The following is a 24086-nucleotide window of genomic DNA, read 5'->3' as shown; positions in this document are numbered from 1 at the left end:
TAGGTTTAGGAATTTAATCATATGTCGAAACCTGATTGCTTTAGGATTTGTATAGCACACAAACACACACACGCACGCACAACAGCCCACGAGAGGCGCCATGCGCGCGCGCGCAGCCCGCGAGCTCGCAGCCCATTGCCACGAGGCCCACACGCTGCCGCAGCCTTGGCGCGCGCTGGGCCTGCCTTGCGGTGGGCCTGGCGCAGCCTTGGCTGGTGCGTTGTGGCGCGCTGGCTTGCTGGGCGATGGCCCGGCTTCGTGCTGGGCCTTCGTCTGGCAGGCCTCGTCCGATGCTAATTCGTACGATACGCTTCCGATTAATTTCCCGATTCCGGAATTCATTCCCGATACGAACAATATTTAATATTTCCGATTCCGGAATTAATTTCCGTTTCGAACAAATATTTAATATTTCCGTTTCCGGAATTATTTTCCGATTCCGATAATATTTTCGATTCTGACAATATTTCCGTTTCCGACAATATTTCCGATTCCGGCAATATTTCCATTTCCGATAATATTTTCCGATACGTACCATGTTTCCGTTTCCGGCAACATCTACGACTTGGATAATATTCATATTTCCGATACGATCCATATTTCCGTTTCCGGCAATTTCATCGTTTCCGGAGTATTCATTTCTTGCCTGTGACGATCTCAGCTCCCACTGAAACCAAGATCCGTCGATTCCGAATATCCATAGATGGAGTATTTAATGCCATTAAATACTTGATCCGTTTACGTACTATTTGTGTGACCCTACGGGTTCAGTCAAGAGTAAGCTGTGGATTAATATCATTAATTCCACTTGAACTGAAGCGGCCTCTAGCTAGGCATTCAGCTCACTTGATCTCACTGAATTATTAACTTGTTAATTAATACTGAACCACATTTATTAGACTTAACATAGAATGCATACTTGGACCAAGGGCATTATTTCCTTCATTTTCGTGCTTGCTTTCCCTTCCTACGGGGCGGTGTTAGGACCTTTGTATTTTTGTACTTTGAAGGAGTCGCCACCAAACATTGTTTAGGGTCTCGTTTGGAAAGACCAAAAATATGACTCTATTAGGATAAGGCTTTGAATCTTCGAAACGGATGGGTGAGATCCGGGCAAGGGACTTATTGCGCGAGCTTTAGAAATAACTCAAGTGCGTGACACAACATTTTCGAAAAATACCCTAGTTTAGACTATGTGGGTTTCAATTTAGAACAAATAGAATTTCTACTTTGTATTGTGGCCACTTTGCTTTAATGTTAATTTAAGGGAACCTAAGATCGGTTTGTCCAAGAAATTATCTTTGTTAAGCGTGGTGTAGCCTTTTATTTTGTTGAATTTAGCATGTGAGGTGATGAAAGCGATAACCAAGTAAAGCTACATCACAATTGAAAATAAGTGCGGAATTAGTAAAATACAAGACCCCCTAGAAATGGACTAGGAAGTGGAACCACATTGCCTAGAAGGACTAGGCAAGTAAAGTTGCATAATTGAAAGTGCGGAATTGAAATGCGGAATTGAAATTGCGTAATTGAAAGGTGCGGAATTGAAAGGTGCATAATTCAAATTGCGGAATTAAAATTGCAATATTGAAATTGCGGAATTGAAATTGCAATATTGAAATTGAACTTAAGGACATGAGATCCGAACGCCAAACGGCTACTTAAAAATAAGTGCGCCCGACACGGATTCAAAGCTAAAAAATCTCAACTTAAGGGTGGATTGTTCACCCAAAGTATCCTAGATTTTGCACGTAGAATTTGAACTTGAAAGGTTTGAAACTTGAAATATTGCACATGAAATGTTGAACTTTGAAATATTGAACTTGAACTTGAAATGTTGAACTTGAACTTGAAACTTTGAACTTAAGAGTTTTGAATCTCAAAGATCGGACCTTTTAATGTTGAAAAAGGCTTAATCTTTGATGTGCTCTTACTTTGAAATAATCCTAGTTTGAAGAAGTGATTATGAACAACCCTAAACATTATTGGATCTTGAAACTTGAACTTGAAATTTGAAAAGTGGAGTCTTGAATCTCAAAGACTAAACCTTTAAACATTAGAAAGGCATCATCTTTGATTAATCCATATTTTGAAGGTGATTTTAGCTCAAGGAAGTGATTACAAACAACCATGAACATCATTGAATCTTGAAAGTTTGTATTTTGTGTCACATAAAGTTTGGATTTTGAAAGAAATGAATGATTGTTGTAAGTAACATTTTTAGGATTAAAAATGCCAACTTACTAATCATTTTTGAAAGAGAAAAAATCAAAGAAACATGATTGATTATGGTGGGATTCGGAATTACCTATTGAGGCTTAGGCAAGAATTCCGTTTAGAGCTCCCAATTGCATAGAACTTGAAATATTGTATGAGATTTTGAAGGTTTTTTGGATTTAGATTTGAGGGAAAATTTTTGTATTACGGCGTTGTGTTTTTATTTTTTCCTCCCTAATGCTCAGAATTAGGGGTTTTTATAGAAGGATTTGCTGCTAAACGCCAGCCAACGCCTGCGTCCAACGCAGCACCAGCGCAAGGCGCTGCTGACGTGGCGCAGATGCTGCCAAAACAAGGACGCGGGCTCCGTCCTTGCTTTGTCTTGTATTGATGTACCTTCGTACTATTCGTACGAAGTTTAAGGCTTGGTTTGCATCTAAAAACAAGCCGTTTCGGGTTTTTGAATTTCGGTTTTACGGGACGAGGCCCGGCTTGCTCGATTTTGTGGGTCGGCTCCCGAATTTGGATTGCTTAATGTCATTTTGACTGGAAAAGGCCTTGTAAAACCAATGGGATAGTCCATTGGGTGAAATTGTACTTGGATTTTGAAATTGATTTTTGGAAATTGTTTTTTGTACCGAGTTCTGGAATGGGAACGGCCTCGGGGATTGGATTTTGGCTCTTGAATTTTGGAAATGTTCTTAGCAATTGGGACTTCCGCACGGAGTTGCTCCAACCGCCTAATAAGGATAATGGTATCGTCATCATCCCAGTGGGGAGACACAAATTAGGAGTCTACAAGTAACTTTTAGTGAAAATATTTTCTTATTTTTATGTTGATTAAATTTTTATTTTTGTAAGTAAGACACAATAACATAAATATTACTCTGTATATCAAAAGTTTTGGCGCGACATGGTTGACAATAATTGATTGTGAAATGCGGCTTATTAGGGATAAAGTAGAAAAAAATACCCTAATATTTGTAAAAGTTATCAGAATAAAATTAAAAAGTTACTTGGTAAATAGGAAGTTAACTTAATAATAAAAAAAAATCGGTAAATCATGATTTTATTAACCAAAATAGTACAGTACAAGCTAAACAGCGAAACTATACAAACCAAAAGAAGGAATCAACAACCTGACCTTCTACAAACTATCTCCAAATCTTTGGAGTTTACTCTTAGAAAAACACTTACAAAAAAAGCATATACTGGATGTGTCTAAGCAACGCGCGGATGGTGCAGGGACCTGCACGTAGATCTACGTGCACCTGCACCAAAACGCAAAAATATTAAAACAAAACGCAAAAAAACAAAAAAATAAAAAAACGAAAAAAGAACATAATAAACTAAACAAAAAGAACATGATAGAGTAAACGAAAAGAACATTATCCAAAACCTGAAAAGAACACTAATGTTAAAAAACCTATGAAAAGGTAAAAAACGAAAAGAATATATTCTCTCTCCAAATAAACTATAAAAAGAACAACTATTTTTCAAAAAGAACATCATGTGAAAATGCACCAGAAGAACAACAAAAAAATCAGAAAGAACATAATAAACTAAACAGAAAGAACATGATAGAGTAAACGAAAAGAACATTAACCAAAATCTGAAAAGAACACTAATGTTAAAGAACCAAAGAAAAGGTAAAAAAACGAAAAAAAAATATTTTCTCTCCTGATAAACTATAAAAAGAACAATTGTTTTTCAAAAAGAACATCATGTGAAAAATGCAACAGAAAAACAACAAAAAAAATCAGAAAGAACATGATAGAGTAAACGAAAAGAATATTAACCAAAACCTGAAAAGAACACTAATGTTAAAAAACGAAAAGAATATATTCTCTCTCCTGATAAATTATAAAAAGAACAACTATTTTTCAAAAAAAACATCATGTGAAAAATGCAACAGAAAGAAAACAAAAAAATCAGAAAGAACATAATAAAGTAAATTAAAAGAACATTAACAAAATCCTGAAAAGAACATTAACAAAAACCTGAAAAAGAACATATCAAGTAAAACACTAATATTAATAAATTAGACAAAAGGTACAAATATGAAAAGAACATATTCGTTCTCATTTAAAATTTTATAAAAAAAACATCATGAGAAAAATGCAGGATAAATAGAACAAGATAATCAAATATTGATAATAATACTTGAAAAATAAAAAAATAAAACGTCAAAAAACCTAAAAAGAACATAAACCATTAAAAATAAAAGAACAAAAAAACTCAAAATTAATAAAAAAAAAAATAGAAAACTATAAGGTAAAAAAGCAACATATGTGAAAGAACAACAAAAGTAAAAGAAAAGAACAATAAACAAAAGTAAAAGAACAACAAAAGAACAATTTTATTTAAAGAATGTTAATGTAAAAGAACCACAAAGTCTGGAAAAAAGAACAACATTATTTTTAAGATTAATGTTCTTTTAAAAGGTCTTTTTGTTCTTTTAATAAAACGACGATACTTGGAAGGACGAAAATTATATTTCAAAGAAAGAATTATATGTATGTTCTTTTAAAGTTTTATTGTACTTCTAATACAATTTATTTTTAAGATTAAAAATGTGTTTTAATTCCGTTATTTTATTTATCAAAAATAACTCAACACAACACTGTAAATATGTAAAAGAACAATTACTGATGATATAAAAGAACAAACACTGCTGATGACACAGAAATAATATGTTATAAAAATGAACATTAGAATTTAAAAAGAACATAGAAATAAGTTTAAGGAAGTGTACCTCAATCACCCGATGCACATTCATCAGCAGCATCAATATCTTTGAATCGATAAAAAATACAAAAACTAGCGAAATTAAACTTGTATTTTGCTTAATTAGCTAGTTTTCGATAAACAAAATTCAATTAAAATCACATGTTAGAGAGAGAAGGAGGAGAAAATGTATTTCGAACTTTCTCTCTCATAAAATCTCTCTTTTGTTGAGAGAAAATTAAACCTCTCCTCTTTCTCTCTCTAAAATATGTTTCTAAAATGAGAAATGATTGAATTCAATAGGAGAAATATTATATATATATAGAAAATGAAAATAAAACAAATAAAAAAAAGAGGAGGAAGGAGAAGAAATATAAGCAGTGTTCATAATCAGAACGGTGCACTTGTTTTTTTGGTACAAATATGAAAAGAACATATTCGTTCTCATTCAAAATTTTATAAAAAGAATATCATGAGAAAAATGCAGGATAAATAGAACAAGATAATCAAATATTGATAATAATACTTGCAAAATTAAAAAAAAAAACGTTGAAAAACCTAAAAAGAACATAAACCATAAATAAAAGAACAAGAAACTCAAAATTAATAAAAACAGAAAACTACAGGGGGGGGGGGGGGGGGAAGCAACATATGAGAAAGAACAACAAAAGTTAAAGAAAAGAACATTCAAAATCTGCATGAATACTAATAAAAGACACAAAGAATATTACCAGTACATAAAAGAACAACAACAAAGCCTAGACGAAAAAAATTAAGATAGAGAAACGAACAAATATAAAGAATTTCAAAACAGTACCAAAAGAACTGCGAAGTAATTGCGAAGTAATTGCGAAATCATAATCATCAAAATGATCAAAATATAGAAATCAGGTAACTACGAAATCAAAATCATCAAAACATGTAATTCGTTATTAAAAAAAATTGAAAAATCACCTTCACAAATCTGATTATCAGCTGAGAAATTCAAATTTGAAAAAGAAGAATCAATAGAATTTGATATTGAAGTAGAAAAATCAACCAATATCTGAGAATTTTCCATTACTTTCTCTCTCTAAAATCAAATTTACAGTTTATCATAGTTTCTCTCTCCTCTTCACAGTTTCTCTCTCCTCTTCACAAATTCTGATTTCAAAATTATGAAAAATAGAGGAATATATACCCGCCAAAAGAAGCGAAAACAAAAGAACATAATAAAACACATCGGAATAGAACAGAGCATTCTTTGTTCTTTTTTTAACAAAAAAAGTTCGTTTGTTCTTTTGTTCAACAAAAGATGTTCTTTTCTTCTCCAGATTTAATAAAAAAACGCGCGTTTTGTATTTAATAGTTGTCGTTTTAATACCAGTGCACCAAGAGCACGGTGCACACACCTGCACCATCAAATTTGCGGTGTCTAAGTAGTTATCTTAATAATTACTAAAGTTATCCTTTAGTGTTTTTAAAAAAAACTCGGAATATGATAAAATTAGTGGGATACTATCCTAAAATCAATTGGTGATAGGTATAACGGTATAAGTAGAGTAGTTCGTCAATCTTATAGTTTACCGAGTAATTAGTTTTACTCTAGTTCTACCGGATTCAATAACGTATGGATTTGATTACTTGACCTATATTTACCCTTTACCTCGGGTGACTCAATTTTACCTCTTGCATCAGGTTGATTCGTATCCTTTTTTATTCGGATTTTTCATGAAATGACCCCGAAGTTTGCCTTAATGCACCAAATATCCCTAAACTTTCCAGAATGCACTAAATACCCCTTAGTTTTTTAAAAAATAACACAAAATACCCTTAATGAACATTTTCCGTCCATTCCGTTAAGTCTCCGTTAACATTACCTCTAATTATTATTATTTTCCTAACTTTTTTCTTTTTATTTGTTTTCCTTTTTTTTTATTTACTTTGTTCATCTCTTTCTCTCCATGGAAGTCTTCAGCTCTTTCCTTTTCTTCCTCTTCTATGGCTCCTCTACCATCTCCAATCCTCCACCAAATTTATTTGTTTTCTCTTCCAATCCTCCACCATCAACATCCTTTGATTCTCTCTCCTCCAAATTCCATCATCTCTGCTCCTTTCTCTCTCCCGCTGCTTCTTCCAAACCTGTGAACTCCATCGCCACCCCCACAACCACCGAGGAACCCTTCCTCTTCTCTTCTCCTCTCCTTTTCTTTCTTAAACCCAGAAAATCGACCTTTACATCCTATCAACGATTACATCACCAAAACCATTCGCAACAAGATCCAGAACTATCAACCACAAAAATCGTAGAAAACACCCATTAATTTGCAGAAAATTTCTCAGCCAAGAAATCGTCGAAAGAATTTGTCGGTGATGGATAATTCCACCGACAAAGAAACGACGCCGTCGGCAGCTACGGCGGTTGTTGGCGAAGAAGAGGTTGTGAATTGCTCGGGCAACGAGGTAATTACTACAATCAGGTCCAATTTTTTGGCGTCTTGTTGCTCAAGCATTTACGGTTAGCTAAATGGCAATTGTGCGCAATCCCCAAGTTATAAAAAGTTGTTTCGTAAATGTTACGTGAAAGAATATTTACAATATTATAGTAAATGCAAGAGATACGGAAAATATAAAACATGCTAAATGTCACGGAGTATGTTAATGTTAGATTTACACATACTCCGTGACATGTAAGACGAAACTATTTAGAACTACATATTGAAGGTGCCACAAACAAATCGAAAACACATTAGCAAGCTAAAAGGTGTATACTCCCTCCGTCGCGGAATACTCGACCCGGTTTGACCGCCACAGAGTTTAAGGGATTTGAATTAACTTATTTAATTTAATAGGTAGTAGTTGATAGTGGGATATTATTTTAATGTAGTTAGTGGGAGGTGGGTTAAGAGATGGGGTTGGGGGAGAGTAGGGGTTTGAATTTTTAATTATTTTTTGTATGAAGTAGGGGATAGGTGGGTTAATAGGGGTGGAGTGAGAAATAATGTAATATTGTTAGAATATTTCCATTTTTAGAAACAGGTCAAGTATTAAGGGACAACCCGATAAGGAAAACAGGTCAAGTATTCCGGGACGGAGGGAGTACAAGACAAGAGAGATATATGAAATCACTCATTCTTCGACGGCATCATCCAAATGCTTAAGGCGACGACATCACTACAAGACATTACACTCGGAGAGAGATGTTGTCCAAGCTTGATAAGAACTTGTTTGGTGCGGATTTTGAGACTTTCCTTCTTTCACGTCCCTGGGCTAATGTTAGAAACCTTAGTAGTGGTACACAATAATGCTCATAAGAAAAAAAATCAAGGACTGAAACCATTTGCACCAATAGTAAGTAATCAAGCAAAGAAACTAATCTACGATGTCGTAATAATGCTCATAAAAGAAAATCAAGGACTAAAACCATTTCACCAATAGAAAGTAAACAAGCAGCAAAGTTAATCAAAAGACTTCTTCATGCGGATCACTTTTCATGAAGGTACTTCTCGTGAATTGCTTTCAGTGTGCAATTACTTGTAATTAATTGCAAACCTTGTCAGGTAGTTACTAAAACTTTGAGCTCTGTGGCCTTATATAAGTATAATGCACTAAAGTTGGATTCTTCAACAGATAAGTTAGCAGGGTAAATGTTTAGTAATAAAAAAAAACACAAATGTAAAGAAAAATATATTGATCATGGATAATCAGATTGATCAAGAGTCCATATAGCAAGAAATACTGCATAAGCAACAATAACTCAATAAGGGAGGAATCTTAGAACGCAGAATTGTACAAGGTCCGGTTCTGCTTGATAATTTGCCAAGTCAACCAAACGTTCCTGCAATTTGAAAAAGAATTTTGCAAGTTTTAGTTTAAGAATTAGGCTGTACTTAGTACTAAATGATAAAGGGTAATGACCTTTCTCGTTTCCAATTCATTGCTGCATTGTCAACTGTAGTCAGGGCAATATTATCCAATTAACTAAAATTGACTGGCAGTAACAAATACTGCCTTGGATAGCAGTCTGAAATACTTTGTTGGATAAGTTACTGCTTATGATCAGAATTTAAAATATACCTTGCAAGTAGCTTAAGTTGCATGGATATATCTCTCGTGGGAAGAAGAAACTACAAGCAACTAACCTGTTTTAAGGAGGTCAATATAACATGATTAAAAAGTCAGGATGTTAAGAAGACATTATACAAACCTCAAAAATGTGTTTATGGTGGGAACATGTAGTTGAAAGCAGAGAGAGTTCGGAACTTTCCTCTCCATAGTCCATATTCAATACCTAAATATTCAAACTAATTCAATTAAAAACTTTGATAATCCGGAAGAAACATAAACAAATGTTCACATGTAAAGGGAAGTGTACAGTGTAAAAGAGTGTTCGAAATAGTTGATAAAGATGATTAAATCACAATAATGAAGTAATCAAAAGGGTGCTAGTAAAGATTTAATGCCCAAACGAAAAAATTATCAGCTATCGGCCTATCATCAGAGTTTAGACTTTAAACATTAGAAATGAGCTCAACATCAAGAGAGAGTAGTAGACATATGTAGTAGATTAATCTTCAAAGCTTCTAATTATTTAACCCAATTTGACCTTTCGATGATCAAATGTAAACATTTGACCTTGACATTACTTATTAAATCCAAGAATCACAATTGGCAGACATATAGAGTAGATTAATCTTCAAAGCTTCTAATTATTTTCCATTATCCTATCCAGTTCAATATTGAAGATGCATAAACAATGCATAATGTTAAAATTCATGAAGAATTGGAAGTATAATCTACTTTAAGCATCTATTTTTAACTTAAGTAGGCCACAAGATCAAGGCAGCACAAACTAAAAAATATTCTTACAACAATGTGGCAACTGACAATAAGACTGCAGTGAGCACCCCATCTTGAACATTTATCAAATGATCGATATTGTAAACCCTAATCGAAGTTACACATAAAACATTGTTTAGCTGCTCTGAAACACGGATGTAAACATTTAACCTTGATATTACTTATTAAATCCAAGAAGGACAATTGGCAAACAAATCTAATAGATTAATCTTCAAAGCTTCTAATTATTTCCCCACAAATCTTCAAAGCCATTACTTACTATTTCCATTAATCTTCAAAGCTTCTAATGACATATGAAGATGATTATAAATTCTATGAAGAGGTGTCTACCTCACAGAAAGTCAACTTCGCAGCAGTAACACGATTCAACATCAACTTCATAGTCTTGGCATAGACTATAATGTCTTGCAAAATCTTTACAAGCTCCGGAAAATGTCAGGCATACCATTCTGTATTAAGATCTTTGTCAAGATCATCCAACAATACAATGGCGTGATTAATCATAGTGTCTACTTGCATAAACATTAGGTACAGGATTAGAAAGGAAATATGAAACATGAAAGAGTAATTTGTCGATATCATTGACCTTACCAGGACTGAACTTCAACTTGTATCTCGATAAGCTGTGAGATAGACCTAAGCTAATTGGACAAGTTCTTGAGCTCCAAAGCCAGAGATGAGTTCAGTCAACTGACTTCTTACCCCTCTCATCAGCTCCATCATAGCATTATTGTGAACACAGTCAATTTGCTGCAGCACAGGGCCATAAAACAGTTTATATTAGAAGATGAAACCACAAGCATAAAGAAATAAAATATGTCAAATTTATATGTACACCAACCAGATTCTCCTTGATTGCATATCCAAGTTTAGAATCAGCAACAACTAATATGTTGCCGGAGCAGTGTGCTTTCAAGAATTTTCTCAATCCTTTGCCAGGCTTGCTGTCGATCAGTAGTAGCTGCGTCTAATGTATTTTCAAATTTGTCGAATGCTTTCATCTTGACTACCAGAAGAATTTCGAAAGGTCAAGTTCACTGGTTAATAAAATAAGAATAGTAACAAAAGAGGGTACCTATAACAAAACACAATAACTGGTATGACTCTAATAAATTAACCACCCTAATTCAATTCCTAAACAGATTTCCAATTTTAAATGTTTCTCTAAACAATAATAAAATAAAAGGAAAATATCTCAAAAACCCACAAAAAATCCCACAAATGGCAATAATAAGTTATCAAGTTAAAATGGCCAGACAACCAAATTCATAAAGTCGACATGAAACTCAATATTTTGAAGTCTAATACCAATAAATTTGAAAGGCAATAAATGTACCTGTGATTAGAGAGAAAAGGGGATTAGGAGAGGTGCAAAACCGGGCAACTTAGAAGCTTGATCAGATCCTCTATGAAGAAACAGCCAACAATACCCATAAAAACACAAGATTTTTCCAAACTGAAAAATCATACAATATTCAACAATCGAATTTCAGATGCAACTGAAAAAATTACGAATTGAAAATTGGGAAGGAGAAAGAGAGAGAAAGAAAATCAGTACATACCTGACCACCGAGAAAAGTGACAATAGGGAGAACCTCCCAAAGATAGTACACTTAAACTCTTTATATTGAGATCTTAGTTTGATTTTCTATTGATATCTTCCGAGAATCAAAACCCTAGAAAAGTAAAATATGTAATACTACGAAGGAAACAAAGATCGGGTAAAAAAATCCACCATAGGGGATGGGCGAAGGTAACAACTCGGATAGAAGAAGTACAAAGGAAAAGAAAAGGAAAGCAGGAAAAAGCTAGAAGAAAGGCCACACTCGCCATGGAAGAGGGGCGAATTTAGCAATCTGAGAATAAGAACTCAACAAAACAGGGAAGGGAAGCAGGGAAGGAGGAGTAAATAGGTCGTAGAGTTCCCTAAACTTTGCCAAAATGAGCAGTTAGGTCCCTCAAGTTTCAAAATGAGCATTTAGGTCCCTCAAAATGGATGGAAAACGCTGCTTTTTGTTTTCCGTCACTAACGGCCGTTAAAATTCAATTAAATTAAAAGGAAACTAAATAAAAGGCACTAAACGAAAAAAAACAGTTATATTTACCATTTACCAATAATTAAATAAAAGGAAATTCATTTCAGTTAGCTTTTTACAAAAATATAGCCGTTGAGACTCTCAAAAAACAGAGTATTTAACATTCCATGCACAACAAAACAACAATAAAACACTTAAAAAACAAAATTCTTTCTTCTCCATCTTCTGCTCTGTGTTTTTTCTCTGTTGCTCCACCATAGCTGACTCTTCTCAACAAAAAGGTATTTTTCTGCCATTTTTTTTAAAATCTTAAGTTAGCTTATTTGAACAATAATTAAACATATTTAGGAAATAATTATTAAAACGTAATTTATTTGCAGAATGATGAACAGGGCTATCTCTTTGTTCAACAATGGTGATAATGAACACCCTAAGAGGTGCTACTGTGGATTCACAGTATCCCTTCAAAAGGCATGGACAAAAGAAAATCCTGGAAGGAGGTTCATTGCTTGTCCAGATTATGATGTTGAAACAAACAGAAGGGGTTGCATCTTTTTTAGATGGATTGATGAACAAGAACCAACAACTTGGCAAACAATTGTCATACTAGGGTTAATGCAAGATAAACAAAGCCTTGCTGCTGAAGTTGATAGTTTTAGGACAAAACTTAGTGAAGCTAACAATTATGCAAGGAAGAGGGAGGCAGACTATGTGATGAGCAAGATGAGAAGACCTATTAGTGTGAAATGTGAAGTGTGGGTTGTAATCCTAGTGGTTCTGTTTTTTTTTTATCTGGTTGATTTTAAGTTAAGTGGGTTAAGTGGGTAGGTAAAATGTAATGATCTGCACTAATGAAATGTAATGAAGACTTTAAATTCAATAAAATCTAACCTCATGGTCTTTTTTCTAATCTTCTAGCCATTGCAAGATCCTGCAATGCTTGGCTTGATATTGTGTGTCCTTGACTTGGTTGAGTCTGTGACAATGGGAAGTCATGTGCAGGGAAGGAGTAGATGGTTTGCTCACCCCCATGATCAGAATAGAAAGCTGCAGGAGGTCTTTGCCTCTGTGGTGTGGGGAAATGTTGTGATATAGGCTGCATTAATTAAAACAAATTAGGAACAAGTTGGCTTCAGTACAGTAAAGTAACATGTAAGAAAGAATTTGAGTCTATTGAATGACTTACAGTAGCTATTCTTTGATACCCATTTGGGTAGGTATAAATACCCACACCCCTATTGTGCATTGGTATAGCTGAACTGGTTCTTGGGTGTTGTTGATGTGGTGTGGTCTGCTCTGCAGTAGCATGATTGTTGCTGTGTTGTTCTTGCTTAGGGGCATTCTTGCAACCCCTTTTGTTGTGGCCTATCACACCACATAAGCTGCATTTCATAGAACAACCTGTTCTCTTCAGCTTACCAGATGCAGTTACCTCTCCAACACCATATCTCCTCTTTGTTTTAGGTCTTCCATTGACCTTTTTCACCTTTGGAGCCACAACAATGCTATCAGAAGTAGGCTACTCTTGAGGACCATTTAAAGGCTCTAACAAAAATTCATATGCCTTCATGTAAGTCTGTTTGCAGAAATATGCATTGACATATTGTTCTGGGTGGTCTACTTTATTCCATATAGCAACAATTGCATGTTTGCATGGAATCCCACTCACCTGCCATGCATTGCAACTGCAAGTATGTTGGTTCAGATCCACCACATACTTAACCTGTGTTGCACCTTCTCTTACTCCATAGCAAAACCCACCATCCCAGTATGCATTCCAACCCCTAGCCCAAATTTTGTGTTTCTCTAACTGAATTTGGATCCTAGGACACAACATTATCTCCTTTTTCCCAATGAAATCTCTTTTCTTATGCAGTCTTTCCATCAAACCCTCTCTGATATCTTCCAACATGGTAATAATAGGCTTGTGCCTTGCACTCAAGATGTATGCATTAAATACCCCACTCATGTTGTTGTCTACACTGTCACAACAAGATAATGGAGTGTAGAATGCCCTACACCATTTCTTGTAGTTCCTTTTCAGTAGGTCTTCAGCAGCTTCATGTGAAATACCCCTCATTACTTCAATGTTTTCATTGAAGTGATTTACTGTGTTGCTTTTTGCAATAGTCCAGAATTGTTTTCTGTACTCTAAACCACCTCCAAACACTCCCCTAAAGTTACAGTACACATGCCTTGCACACACCCTACTTTCAGCTTGTGGAAACACATTTGACACAGCAGCAAGTAAACCCTTTTGTTGGTCAGACATGAATGTGTACCCTGCTCCTTCACTAGTGCCTAAATCAGTAGCTAGAAGTTCTAGAAACCAACTCCATGTGTCAGTGCTCTCAACCTCACAAACAGCCCAAGCCAAAGGGAACATTTGATTGTTTCCATCCCTCCCTACTGCTACTAACAATTGACCCCCAAATGGTCCCTTTAAGAAACATCCATCAAGTGATATGAAAGGTCTGCATCCTGCCAAGAACCCTTTCCTAAGTGCCTCAAAACACAAATACAGTCTGTCAAACACATTTGCATCCAACTTCAACTTCATTGTGTTCCCGGGATTGCTTCTTAGTATCTCAGCTGCATACCTTAGGAGTAATGCATACTGCTCTTTGTATTCACCAACAATGAGTGCTTGACCCCTTCTCCTAGCCCTGGAAGCCTTGTCTTTGCTCACCCTTATACCCTTTTCTAACCAAATGGTTTCCTGAATATCTTGCACTCTCATGTAAGGGTTAACCTTAAACAGATTCTGGTAGTGTTCTGCAATCTAATGTGAAGTCATCTTCTTAATGATAGGTGTCCTACCACAAGTGTGCTCACTGACAAATGTTTTCACTGTAAATGACCTTCTTCCTCTCTCCCATGAAGCCCAAATTCTCCATTTACAACCTTTATCTTTGTGCTCACACTCTGCACAAACCCTAGTGGAATCATTTTTAGAAAATGGAATGTTTCTTCCTTTATCAATTGAATAATCTATGATTGCTTTCCTAAATGTCTTTGGATTCTCAAACTGTTGCCCAACATAAAAAGTGGCTTCCCTCTCTTCAGTTTCAGTGTTGTTTTGCTTCTGTTTCCCTCTCCCCCTCTTATGGTGTTGTGGTGCAACTAAGTAACCAACATCATCCTCATCTTCTGACTCACTAGGGCTGTCTAAGTCACTGTATCCATCAAAGTCATCCCCCAAATTCAGACCACCTTCTACTTTACTTTCTGCTAGTTTTTTCAGCATTACTAACTCCTCAAAATAAGCCTTTTCCCTTCTCATATCATCAGATATCTTAGACCTAGCAGTGGCTAACTCATCATCATCCTCATCTGTACCCTCTGAATCATAATCAATTTCAGGTTGAGGCACATTTTGAGGTTGAATTTGAGGTTCAGGTTGAGGTTCAGTTTGTTTGGGTGGGAGTACTGTAAAAGGTGGTTCCACATAATCAGAATTTAAGTCAACCACATCAGTATTCAACAACTCAAGGAAGCTACCTCTCCCTCCTCCCCCTCCTCCACTCCTGTTTAGGTTAAAGTTGTAGGTGGGTTTGATTTTATGTTCAATTTATATATGAATTCTTTTGTATTCAAAGAGTAAAGCTAAGAAAGGGTCACAAGTACTACTATCAAAACCTAAAAACCTAACCCCATTCTTGAATTCTTTCCTAGGGTCCCAGAAATGTACTTTCTCTATATCATTATAACCTAAACTATCGACTAATTCCTTAACATATTTTCCATCTGCATTCTCATGGATGTAATCAAAGACATCCACCCTCCCCCCACTATAAACCATATCACCTTGCACAACCCATTCACCACCATGATGCACATATATGCAAGGGTTCAAAGTCAAATCATCTGAAGGAAATAATGCCCTTGGTCCAAGTATGCATTCAATGTTAAGTCTAATAAATGCGGTTCAGTATTAATTAACAAGTTAATAATTCAGTGAGATCAAGTGAGCTGAATGCCTAGCTAGAGGCCGCTTCAGTTCAAGTGGAATTAATGATATTAATCCACATCTTACTCTTGACTGAACCCGTAGGGTCACACAAATAGTACGTAAACGGATCAAGTATTTAATGGCATTAAATACTCCATCTATGGATATTCGGAATCGACGGATCTTGGTTTCAGTGGGAGCTGAGATCGTCACAGGCAAGAAATGAATACTCCGGAAACGATGATATTGCCGGAAACGGAAATATGGATCGTATCGGAAATATAAATATTATCCAAGTCGTAGATGTTGCCGGAAACGGAAACATGGTACGTATCGGAAAATATTATTGGAAATGGAAATATTGCCGGAATCGGAAATATTGCCGGAAACAGAAATATTGTCAGAATCGGAAATATTATCGGAATCGGAAAATAGTTCCGGAAACGGAAATATTAAATATTTGTTCGAAACGGAAATTAATTCCGGAATCGGAAATATTAAATATTGTTCGTATCGGAAATGAATTCCGGAACCGGGAATTTAATCGGAAGCGTATCGTACGAATAAGCATCGGACGAGGCCTGCCGGACGAAGGCCCAGCACGAAGCCAGGCCATCGCCCAGCAAGCCAAGCGCAACAACCACACGCCAAGCATACGACCAGGCCCAGCGCAAAAGCCAGGCCCAGCCGAAGCTTGGGCGCGCGCGCGGACAAGGCTGTGACAGTGGGCCTTGCGCTGTGCGCTCGGCGTGGGCCGCAAGGCCTGCGTGCGGGTGTGCGGTGCTTGTGCGCCACTCGTGTGTGCTACTCGAATCCTAAGGCTACCGGGTTTCGTAATATGATTAAATCTAATCCTAATAGATAAAGTTTGTTTAATTAGAGTCCTAGTAGGATTATAATTAAATAGATTTGTATTCTAATAGGATTATAATTCCTTTCCATAAACTCTATAAATAAGTGCCTAGGGTCACATATTTACATCGAGCATTCAAGTATTCAAAGTGAGTTTTTGAGAGAAAAATTCAGTCACGCATTTGCCTATAAAGTGCCGAAAATAATAATACCTTAAGGGCGATTCTAGTTGGTCAATCTTAAGGCGGATCCGGACGTGCTGTGGACTATCTACGGAGGGACGACACTTGGAGTCCTAAAGACTTGTTCTTGTTCGGTTCGGGCGCAGCTAGGGAAGGCACGCAACAAAGAGTATGCATCTAAACTATGCTAAATGATTATGTGTAAATAATATGTTTTCCTGGCTTTATGGTTTTTCCGCATGATTTATGAATTGTCATATGTATCATAACCTAATAGTGGTATCACGAGCCTCTTATTATTTTCATAATCTAAATTGCATGAACATGGTTAAATATTACAAATTTGCAAGAATTAAAAGGGGTGATTAATTTTCGTAATTGTTAATTAATTGCAAATTGCGTTTATTTAATTATACGTACGCAGTTTTTTCGGCAGTTTCTTCGTTACTCATCCAAATCGAGTGATTTTTGTGTCAATTCCGCATGTAAAAGGCATTCTAAAATTTTGACAAAAAGAATATTTTTCTGCCGAACCCAGAATTCTCAAATTCGAAGCCTAACTATGACTTTTCGGAGGTTTTAGTTTTTCGAATGCAAAATTTCGTAAATTTAAGATGTTAAATTAAATATTTGCGATTCTTGTTGATAAATCTTGAATTTTTGATTGACCTACTGTATATGTTTAACAAGTTTGAATGCCTAGCCTTGTTAATTATGTAATCTAATTTGTAATTATGATTAATTTGTTGAAAATTAGAATAATTTAGAATTAATTTGATTTTCATAATTAATTATAATTTAATTAGATACCTATGATTAAAAACCACCATAAAAATTGTAAATTTATGATAAATTTTAAATTTTTATGACCCAGACTTGAATCCATGTTAATCGCAAATCAATTGAATAATAAATTTTCGATTTTTCGCCCTAAAATTATGAAATTAATATTATTTATTAATTTGTCATTAATTTTAAATATAATTTTTTAAAATTTTATGCGATTCGCTCATATAACTTGCACGCACAAAGCAATGGACGCTACGTGTTACCCTTAAGGGGTGTTGTATAGTGCGGGCATGTGACGACGAGCAAGGGAGCTCGTCGCCCATGCGGCACGAATGCAATGCGCAAGGCCATGGTGCACGAGCACAAGGCAGCAGCCCTGCCTTATGCGTGGGCCGTGAGCAATGGACGAATGGGCGAGGGCGAAAGCAGGCACAGCAGTCGCGTGTGGGCAGCAAGCGAGCTGCGCCACAACGCGCACTGCCTCGCGCAAGCGTGCGGAGCCTCGCGCGCAGCGAGCGCAAGCTCGCGTGCCACGAGTGCTCCGCCCAGCGTCGATGCCTCGCGCAACGAGCGATGGCTCGCAGGATCGAGCGCGCGCAGCGAGCGCTGGCTCGCACAAAGCGAGCGCTGGCAAGAGCGCGCAGTGAGCGCTGGCCCGCATAAAGCGAGCGTTGGCGAGCGCGCGCAGCGAGCGCTGGCTCGCATGCAGCGAGCGCTGGCAAGCGAACGTAGCGAGCGATGGCTCGCATGCATCGAGCGCTGGCGCGCGCGCAGCGAGCACCAGCTCGCGTGATGCATTGCGAAGGAAAGCAGCAGCAGCTATGCGACGCAGCGCATGGGCTGCGCGCACATGGCCAGCGATGGCTGTGTGCGTGTGGCCCATGGGCGTACGTTGCGTGGGGTTGTTGCGTTACGATTAGATCGTTTTGAAATTTTAATTTGAAATTTTTCAGTTTACGTAATATTAATTAATTTTAAAATTAATAATTTAAATTATTTTCTTGGATTTTAATTTTGAATATTGTAATTATAATAAATTTTATTTATTCTAATTATTTTACTAAAATTAAAAATCATGAATTAATTTAAATACGACTGAAATTAAATTAAACTTTTTGGATTCAATTATAAATCGGAATTTTCATGAAATACCCCCGAGTTTTGGCGGAATTCACCAAATGCCCCTCGACTTTCAGAAATACATAAATTACCCCTGTTTCAAAACATAATACACCAAATACCCTTATGACGTCATCAACCCTAATTAACCAATTTAACTCACCCATTAACCCATGTTTTACCAATTAATCCACTAAACTCCTAATTAACCCTTTTTTTTTTTTCTTTTTTCTCTTCTCTCTCCCCCCTTTTTCTTCATGTTTCTTCCATGGATCTCCATCTCCACCAAGATTGTTGACTTGCCAGCCGCCACCATCGCCGCCAAGCAACACTAACAACATTAACAGCGACGGTAGAAGCAGGCCGGCAACATCACCACCAACTCATTTTCTCTCCTTTTGTTGCGACAAGTCCAACTCCATCAACCTCATCTCCCTCGGCAACTCCGACATCTCCATCAACAACTCCGACATAGCCATCAACAACTCCGACATCTCCCTCAAAAACTCCGACATAGCCATCAACAACTCCGACATCTCCCTCAGCAACTCCATTAACAACCAGCTCTCCAAGAATGCAAATTAAGATCCGAAAATCACATAGAAGAAAATCAAATACTAGAATCGCATAGAAGCAAAATCAATCAATTTTTTGGGCGAAATTCCCTAGCGTCCACCGTCGCTGCGCTGATTCCCCCGATAGAAGAAGAATCAGCCGAAGAAGTCGTAACCCTATGCATAGGCGGAGGCAGGAGAGGTGGGGAAGAAGGTGGTGGTGATTTGAGGAGAGAGAAATCGAAGTTGGTGGTGGAGGAAGTGGTGTTGGCTGGTGGTGGTGCAACGAGGAGGCACAAGAAGACGGACGGGAGAGAGGAGGGAACTGCAAGGTGGGGAGCAACGCTGCTTGAGGAGTAGAGGAGAAGAGCGACGAAAGCAGGGGAAGAGGGAGGATGAGTGGCTGAGTTTTGGCTCACTTTCTTTGAAGTTCTTCGTTCTTCAATTTTCGTTGATTCTCTTCAAATTTCTTCGAATTTGTTCAACTGCTTTGATTTTTTTTTTTTTTTGCTTGGTTTGGCTTCAATGGAAGTGGTGTTTGCTTGGTGAGCTGATGGAAGGAGGAAGGAGGAAGGAGAGAGAGAAAAGAAAAAAAATGGGTGGGTTAGTGGGTTAATGGGTGGGTTAGTTAGGTTTGTTAATGGGTGAGTTGATTAGGGTGTTAATTAGGGATTAGATTGGTTAATTAGACGTTAATTGTTCGATTATAGGTTTGATGACGTCATTAAAGATATTTGTTGTATTAAGTTTTGAAATAAGGGTATTTGGTGTATTATGTTTTGAAACAGGGGTAATTTATGTATTTCTGAAAGTCGAGGGGCATTTGGTGAATTCCGCCAAAACTCGGGGGTATTTCATGAAAAATCCGATTATAAATTTATATGAGCTTTAAATTTTAATTAAATTTGTATGTTTCCGGTTAGACTAGAAATACATTTTTATGTTTAAAATTAGTAAAGCATATGAATTTATTGGTTTAAGTGGGAGCGCTTTTAGTCATAAACTCTTGATTAGGTCTACAAATCCTTAAGGTTAAAATAACTTGATTAGAATTAATAAGGACTGAATAATTGGTAGATTATTGGTGCCCTTGATTAATTGCTGCAAATGTTTACGTGATGCATAATGTGTTTTACTAACCAGCTATGTGGGCCATTCATGATAATGAATGGGTGAATGGTATATATTGTATATGTACTGTTTTGCAGGTTATGAAGTGACTAGTATGGCCCAAATAGGATAGAAAATATGGTCTGCGTACCATTAATTTGAATGTAATTGGTCTAAAGTACCAAAGTTGTTTTTCAATTAAAATATGGTTTGCGTACCATCAAATAGTTGTAATTAGTTTTAATTATAGCTTATCCTATTTGAAGAAAATGGTGCCTCCCACGGAGATTTTCAAGACGGACTTTGAAGTTAAATCTTCAAAATGAAGTCGGGCCATACTAGATCACATTTATCTTATGCATGTTTTAAGTTATTTATTGCTTTTAAATATGTCTTAAAATGCATGAGATCAAAAGCTTGATTATGTTGCATGATTAAGGATTTTAGTTCATTTAAAATCTAACCAACATAGTAAGAGCCTTAAGTTCCAAACTTAAAAATTGAGTTAAAAGGTGCCATGCCAAAATATACACTTGCTTGGATATCCTTTACATCAATCTAGTAATAGTTTTCGCTCAGCGAGGTGTTACTTATTGGTCCTAAAGGGGCAAGGTACACAAATAATTGTGAGTACATGTTAGTTTTGGTGAAACTCAACGATATAAGTAAGGAGTCCTTTTATGTCGTGGCAAAATCGATAGGTTTACCTAATAAGTTCTTAGACGTACCTATCAACCAAGAATAGTTTCTAGACTATTAGCAAAAGGCTTTTGCTTACCTAAGATGTTTTAGGATTAAGTCGACAAACTGTGCTTAGTTCTTCAATGATTTTAGGATCTTGGAATCATTTTATTCACACCTGCCGGAACACATAACTTGAATAAAATGCTTAATAAACATTGAATTATGCATGTATGTTAGAATTTAAGTTTATTAAGAGAAACTGTGAATGGTTATTTATTTGTTTATTCTTTTCAATTGTAGTTTTAAATATGGCAAACAACAATTCATTCAACATTCGATCAATTCTCGAAAAGGAGAAGTTGAACGGGAAGAACTTCCTTGACTGGCAAAGGAACTTGCAAATAGTTCTTATGCAGGAAGAAAAGGAGTATGTCCTAGAAGAGGCGATGCCCGAAGCCGCAGGCGACGGGGTCACTCAGGCAGCCCTCAATCGTTGGATTGATGCCAACAAGGATGTGAAATGTCTAATGCTCGCCACCATGAGTGCGGATGTGCAGAAAACGTTCATCAACTCAGATGCTTTCACAATCATCAGTGAGTTGAAGAACATGTTCCAAGATCTGGCTCGAGTCGAAAGATTCGAGACTCATAGGCAAATTCTTGAGACCAAGCTTAAGAAAGGCGAGCCCGTAAGTCCACATGTTCTCAAAATGATTGGACTCATTGAGAATATGAGTCGGCTGGATCAGCAATTTTCTCAGGAAATGGCTATAGACACCATCCTCCATTCTCTTCATAGCGGGTATGATCAGTTCAAACTGAACTACAGTATGAATAGTCTGGACAAAACGCTCACTGAGCTTCACGGTATGCTGAAGACCGCTGAAAAGACGCTCAAAAGTGATAAGCAGGATGTGCTTATGGTGCGTGGGGGCAAGTTCAAGAAATCTGGAAAGAAGAGGAATGTTAAGAAAGGTGGCAACAAGGCCAGCCCAACTAAGCAAACTGGCGCCAAATCTGTAAAGAGGAAGGTCAATCAACCCACTTCTGAATCCGAATGCTTCTACTGCAAGAAGAAGGGGCATTGGAAGAGAGATTGCTTGAAGCTAAAGGAAGATCAGAAGAACGGAACAGTCGTTCCATCTTCAGGTATTTTCGTTATAGACTGTATACTTGCTAATTCAACTTCTTGGGTATTAGATACAGGTTGTGGCTCACACTTATGTTCCAATCCACAGGGACTAAGAAGAAGTAGAAAGTTAAGCAAGGGTGAAGTCGACCTACGAGTGGGAAATGGAGCACGGATTTCTGCATTAGCTGTAGGAACTTACTATTTGTCGTTGCCCTCCGGGCTAGTTTTGGAACTGGAAGAGTGTTTCCATGTTCCAAGTCTTACTAAAAACATCATTTCAGTTTCTTGCTTAGATGCTAAGGGATTTTCCTTTTTAATAAAAGACAATAGTTGTTCGTTTTATTTTAAAGAGATGTTTTATGGATCTGCTAGATTAGTCAATGGACTTTATTTATTAGATCACGACAAACAAGTATATAACATAAATACCAAAAGGGCCAAAAAGGATGATTCAGATCTCACCTATCTGTGGCATTGTCGATTAGGCCATATAAACTTGAAACGCTTAGAAAGACTTCAAAAGGAAGGAATTCTAGAACCATTTGACTTAGAGGATTATGGTAAATGCGAATCATGTTTACTTGGCAAAATGACAAAGCAACCTTTCTCTAAAGTTGGAGAAAGAGCAAATGAACTATTGGGTTTAATCCATACAGATGTATGTGGACCAATGAGTACAAATGCTAGAGGTGGTTTCAGCTACTTTATCACTTTCACTGATGACTTCAGTAGATATGGTTATGTCTACCTAATGAAGCATAAGTCTGAATCCTTTGACAAATTCAAAGAATTTCAGAGTGAAGTAGAGAATCAATTAAGCAAGAAGATTAAGGCACTGCGGTCTGATAGAGGCGGTGAATATCTGAGCTATGAATTTGATGACCATCTGAAAGAATGTGGAATTCTATCAGAATTGACTCCTCCTGGAACACCACAATGGAACGGTGTGTCGGAACGGAGGAACAGAACCTTGCTAGACATGGTCAGGTCAATGATGGGTCAGGCCAAACTTCCATTAGAATTTTGGGGACATGCACTAAATACAGCTGCACTCACTATAAATAGAGCTCCGTCTAAAGCTGTCGAAAAGACTCCATACGAATTATGGTTTGGAAAGCCTCCAAATGTGTCTTTTCTTAAGATTTGGGGATGTGAAGTATACGTCAAACGATTAATTTCAGACAAACTTCATCCAAAATCTGACAAATGTATCCTTGTGGGCTATCCAAAGAAAACAAAGGGGTATTACTTCTACAATACATCTGAGAACAAGGTGTTTGTTGCTCGAGATGGTGTCTTTTGGAGAAAGATCACATTTCCAAAATGACAAGTGGGAGAAAAGTAGACCTCGAAGAAATTCGAGTCGAACAACAAACTCTAGAGAATGCTCAAGATGACATTCAGGATGGAACTCAGAGATCTTTAGAAGAATCTGGTGAGAATCATGGTCAATCTAGAAATGTTACCCCGCGTAGATCGCAAAGATATAGATCTCAACCGGAAAGGTACTTAGGTATTTTGACGAACGAGAGCTATGACGTTCTATTACTTGAAAGTGATGAACCTGCGACTTACAAACAAGCTATGACGAGCCCTAGCTCCAAGCAATGGCAAGAAGCCATGCAATCTGAATTAGACTCCATGTCTGAAAACCAAGTATGGGATTTGGTCGATTTGCCAGATGGCTACCAAGCCATTGGAAGCAAATGGGTTTTCAAACTGAAAAGGACAAAGATGGGAAACTTGAAGTTTTCAAAGCTAGATTGGTTGCAAAAGGTTACAGGCAAGTCCACGGTGTGGATTACGATGAAACCTTTTCACCAGTTGCAATGCTAAAGTCTATTCGGTTAATGTTAGCAATCGCTGCATATTACGATTACGAAATATGGCAGA

General features: G+C 36.8%; 1 protein-coding gene and 1 long non-coding RNA gene across 8 annotated transcripts; both read right to left on the bottom strand.

Annotated features, from left to right (window-relative positions):
- Positions 1 to 8597: 8597 nt before the first annotated feature.
- On the bottom strand, positions 8598 to 11682 carry LOC110794983 (uncharacterized). Of its 7 annotated transcripts, none has more exons than XR_002535177.2 (7): positions 11346 to 11679; positions 11120 to 11239; positions 10625 to 10789; positions 10375 to 10533; positions 10114 to 10244; positions 8842 to 9214; positions 8598 to 8761 (listed from the first exon to the last, which is right to left on the bottom strand). It is a non-coding gene; the product is annotated as an uncharacterized lncRNA (long non-coding RNA). The 7 variants fall into 7 exon arrangements; XR_002535175.2 differs by having other exon boundaries at positions 8598 to 8875; positions 9001 to 9214; positions 11346 to 11678; XR_002535178.2 differs by having other exon boundaries at positions 8598 to 9214; positions 10114 to 10232; positions 11346 to 11682.
- A 1028-nt stretch (positions 11683 to 12710) lies between these two features.
- LOC110794991 (uncharacterized) lies at positions 12711 to 14559 on the bottom strand. Its single transcript, XM_056830069.1, has 2 exons — positions 13006 to 14559; positions 12711 to 12915 (listed from the first exon to the last, which is right to left on the bottom strand). The coding sequence occupies exon 1, from the start codon at positions 14557 to 14559 to the stop codon at positions 13339 to 13341; it is 1221 nt and encodes a 406-aa protein (XP_056686047.1). The 3' UTR covers positions 12711 to 12915; positions 13006 to 13338.
- Positions 14560 to 24086: the final 9527 nt, after the last annotated feature.

Source organism: Spinacia oleracea, chromosome 5 (genome assembly GCF_020520425.1).
Source record: "Spinacia oleracea cultivar Varoflay chromosome 5, BTI_SOV_V1, whole genome shotgun sequence".
In the NCBI taxonomy this organism is placed as follows: Eukaryota; Viridiplantae; Streptophyta; class Magnoliopsida; order Caryophyllales; family Amaranthaceae; genus Spinacia; species Spinacia oleracea.
The sequence above is the reverse complement of the archived record's forward strand: the minus strand, read 5'-3'. Positions and strand labels throughout refer to the sequence as shown.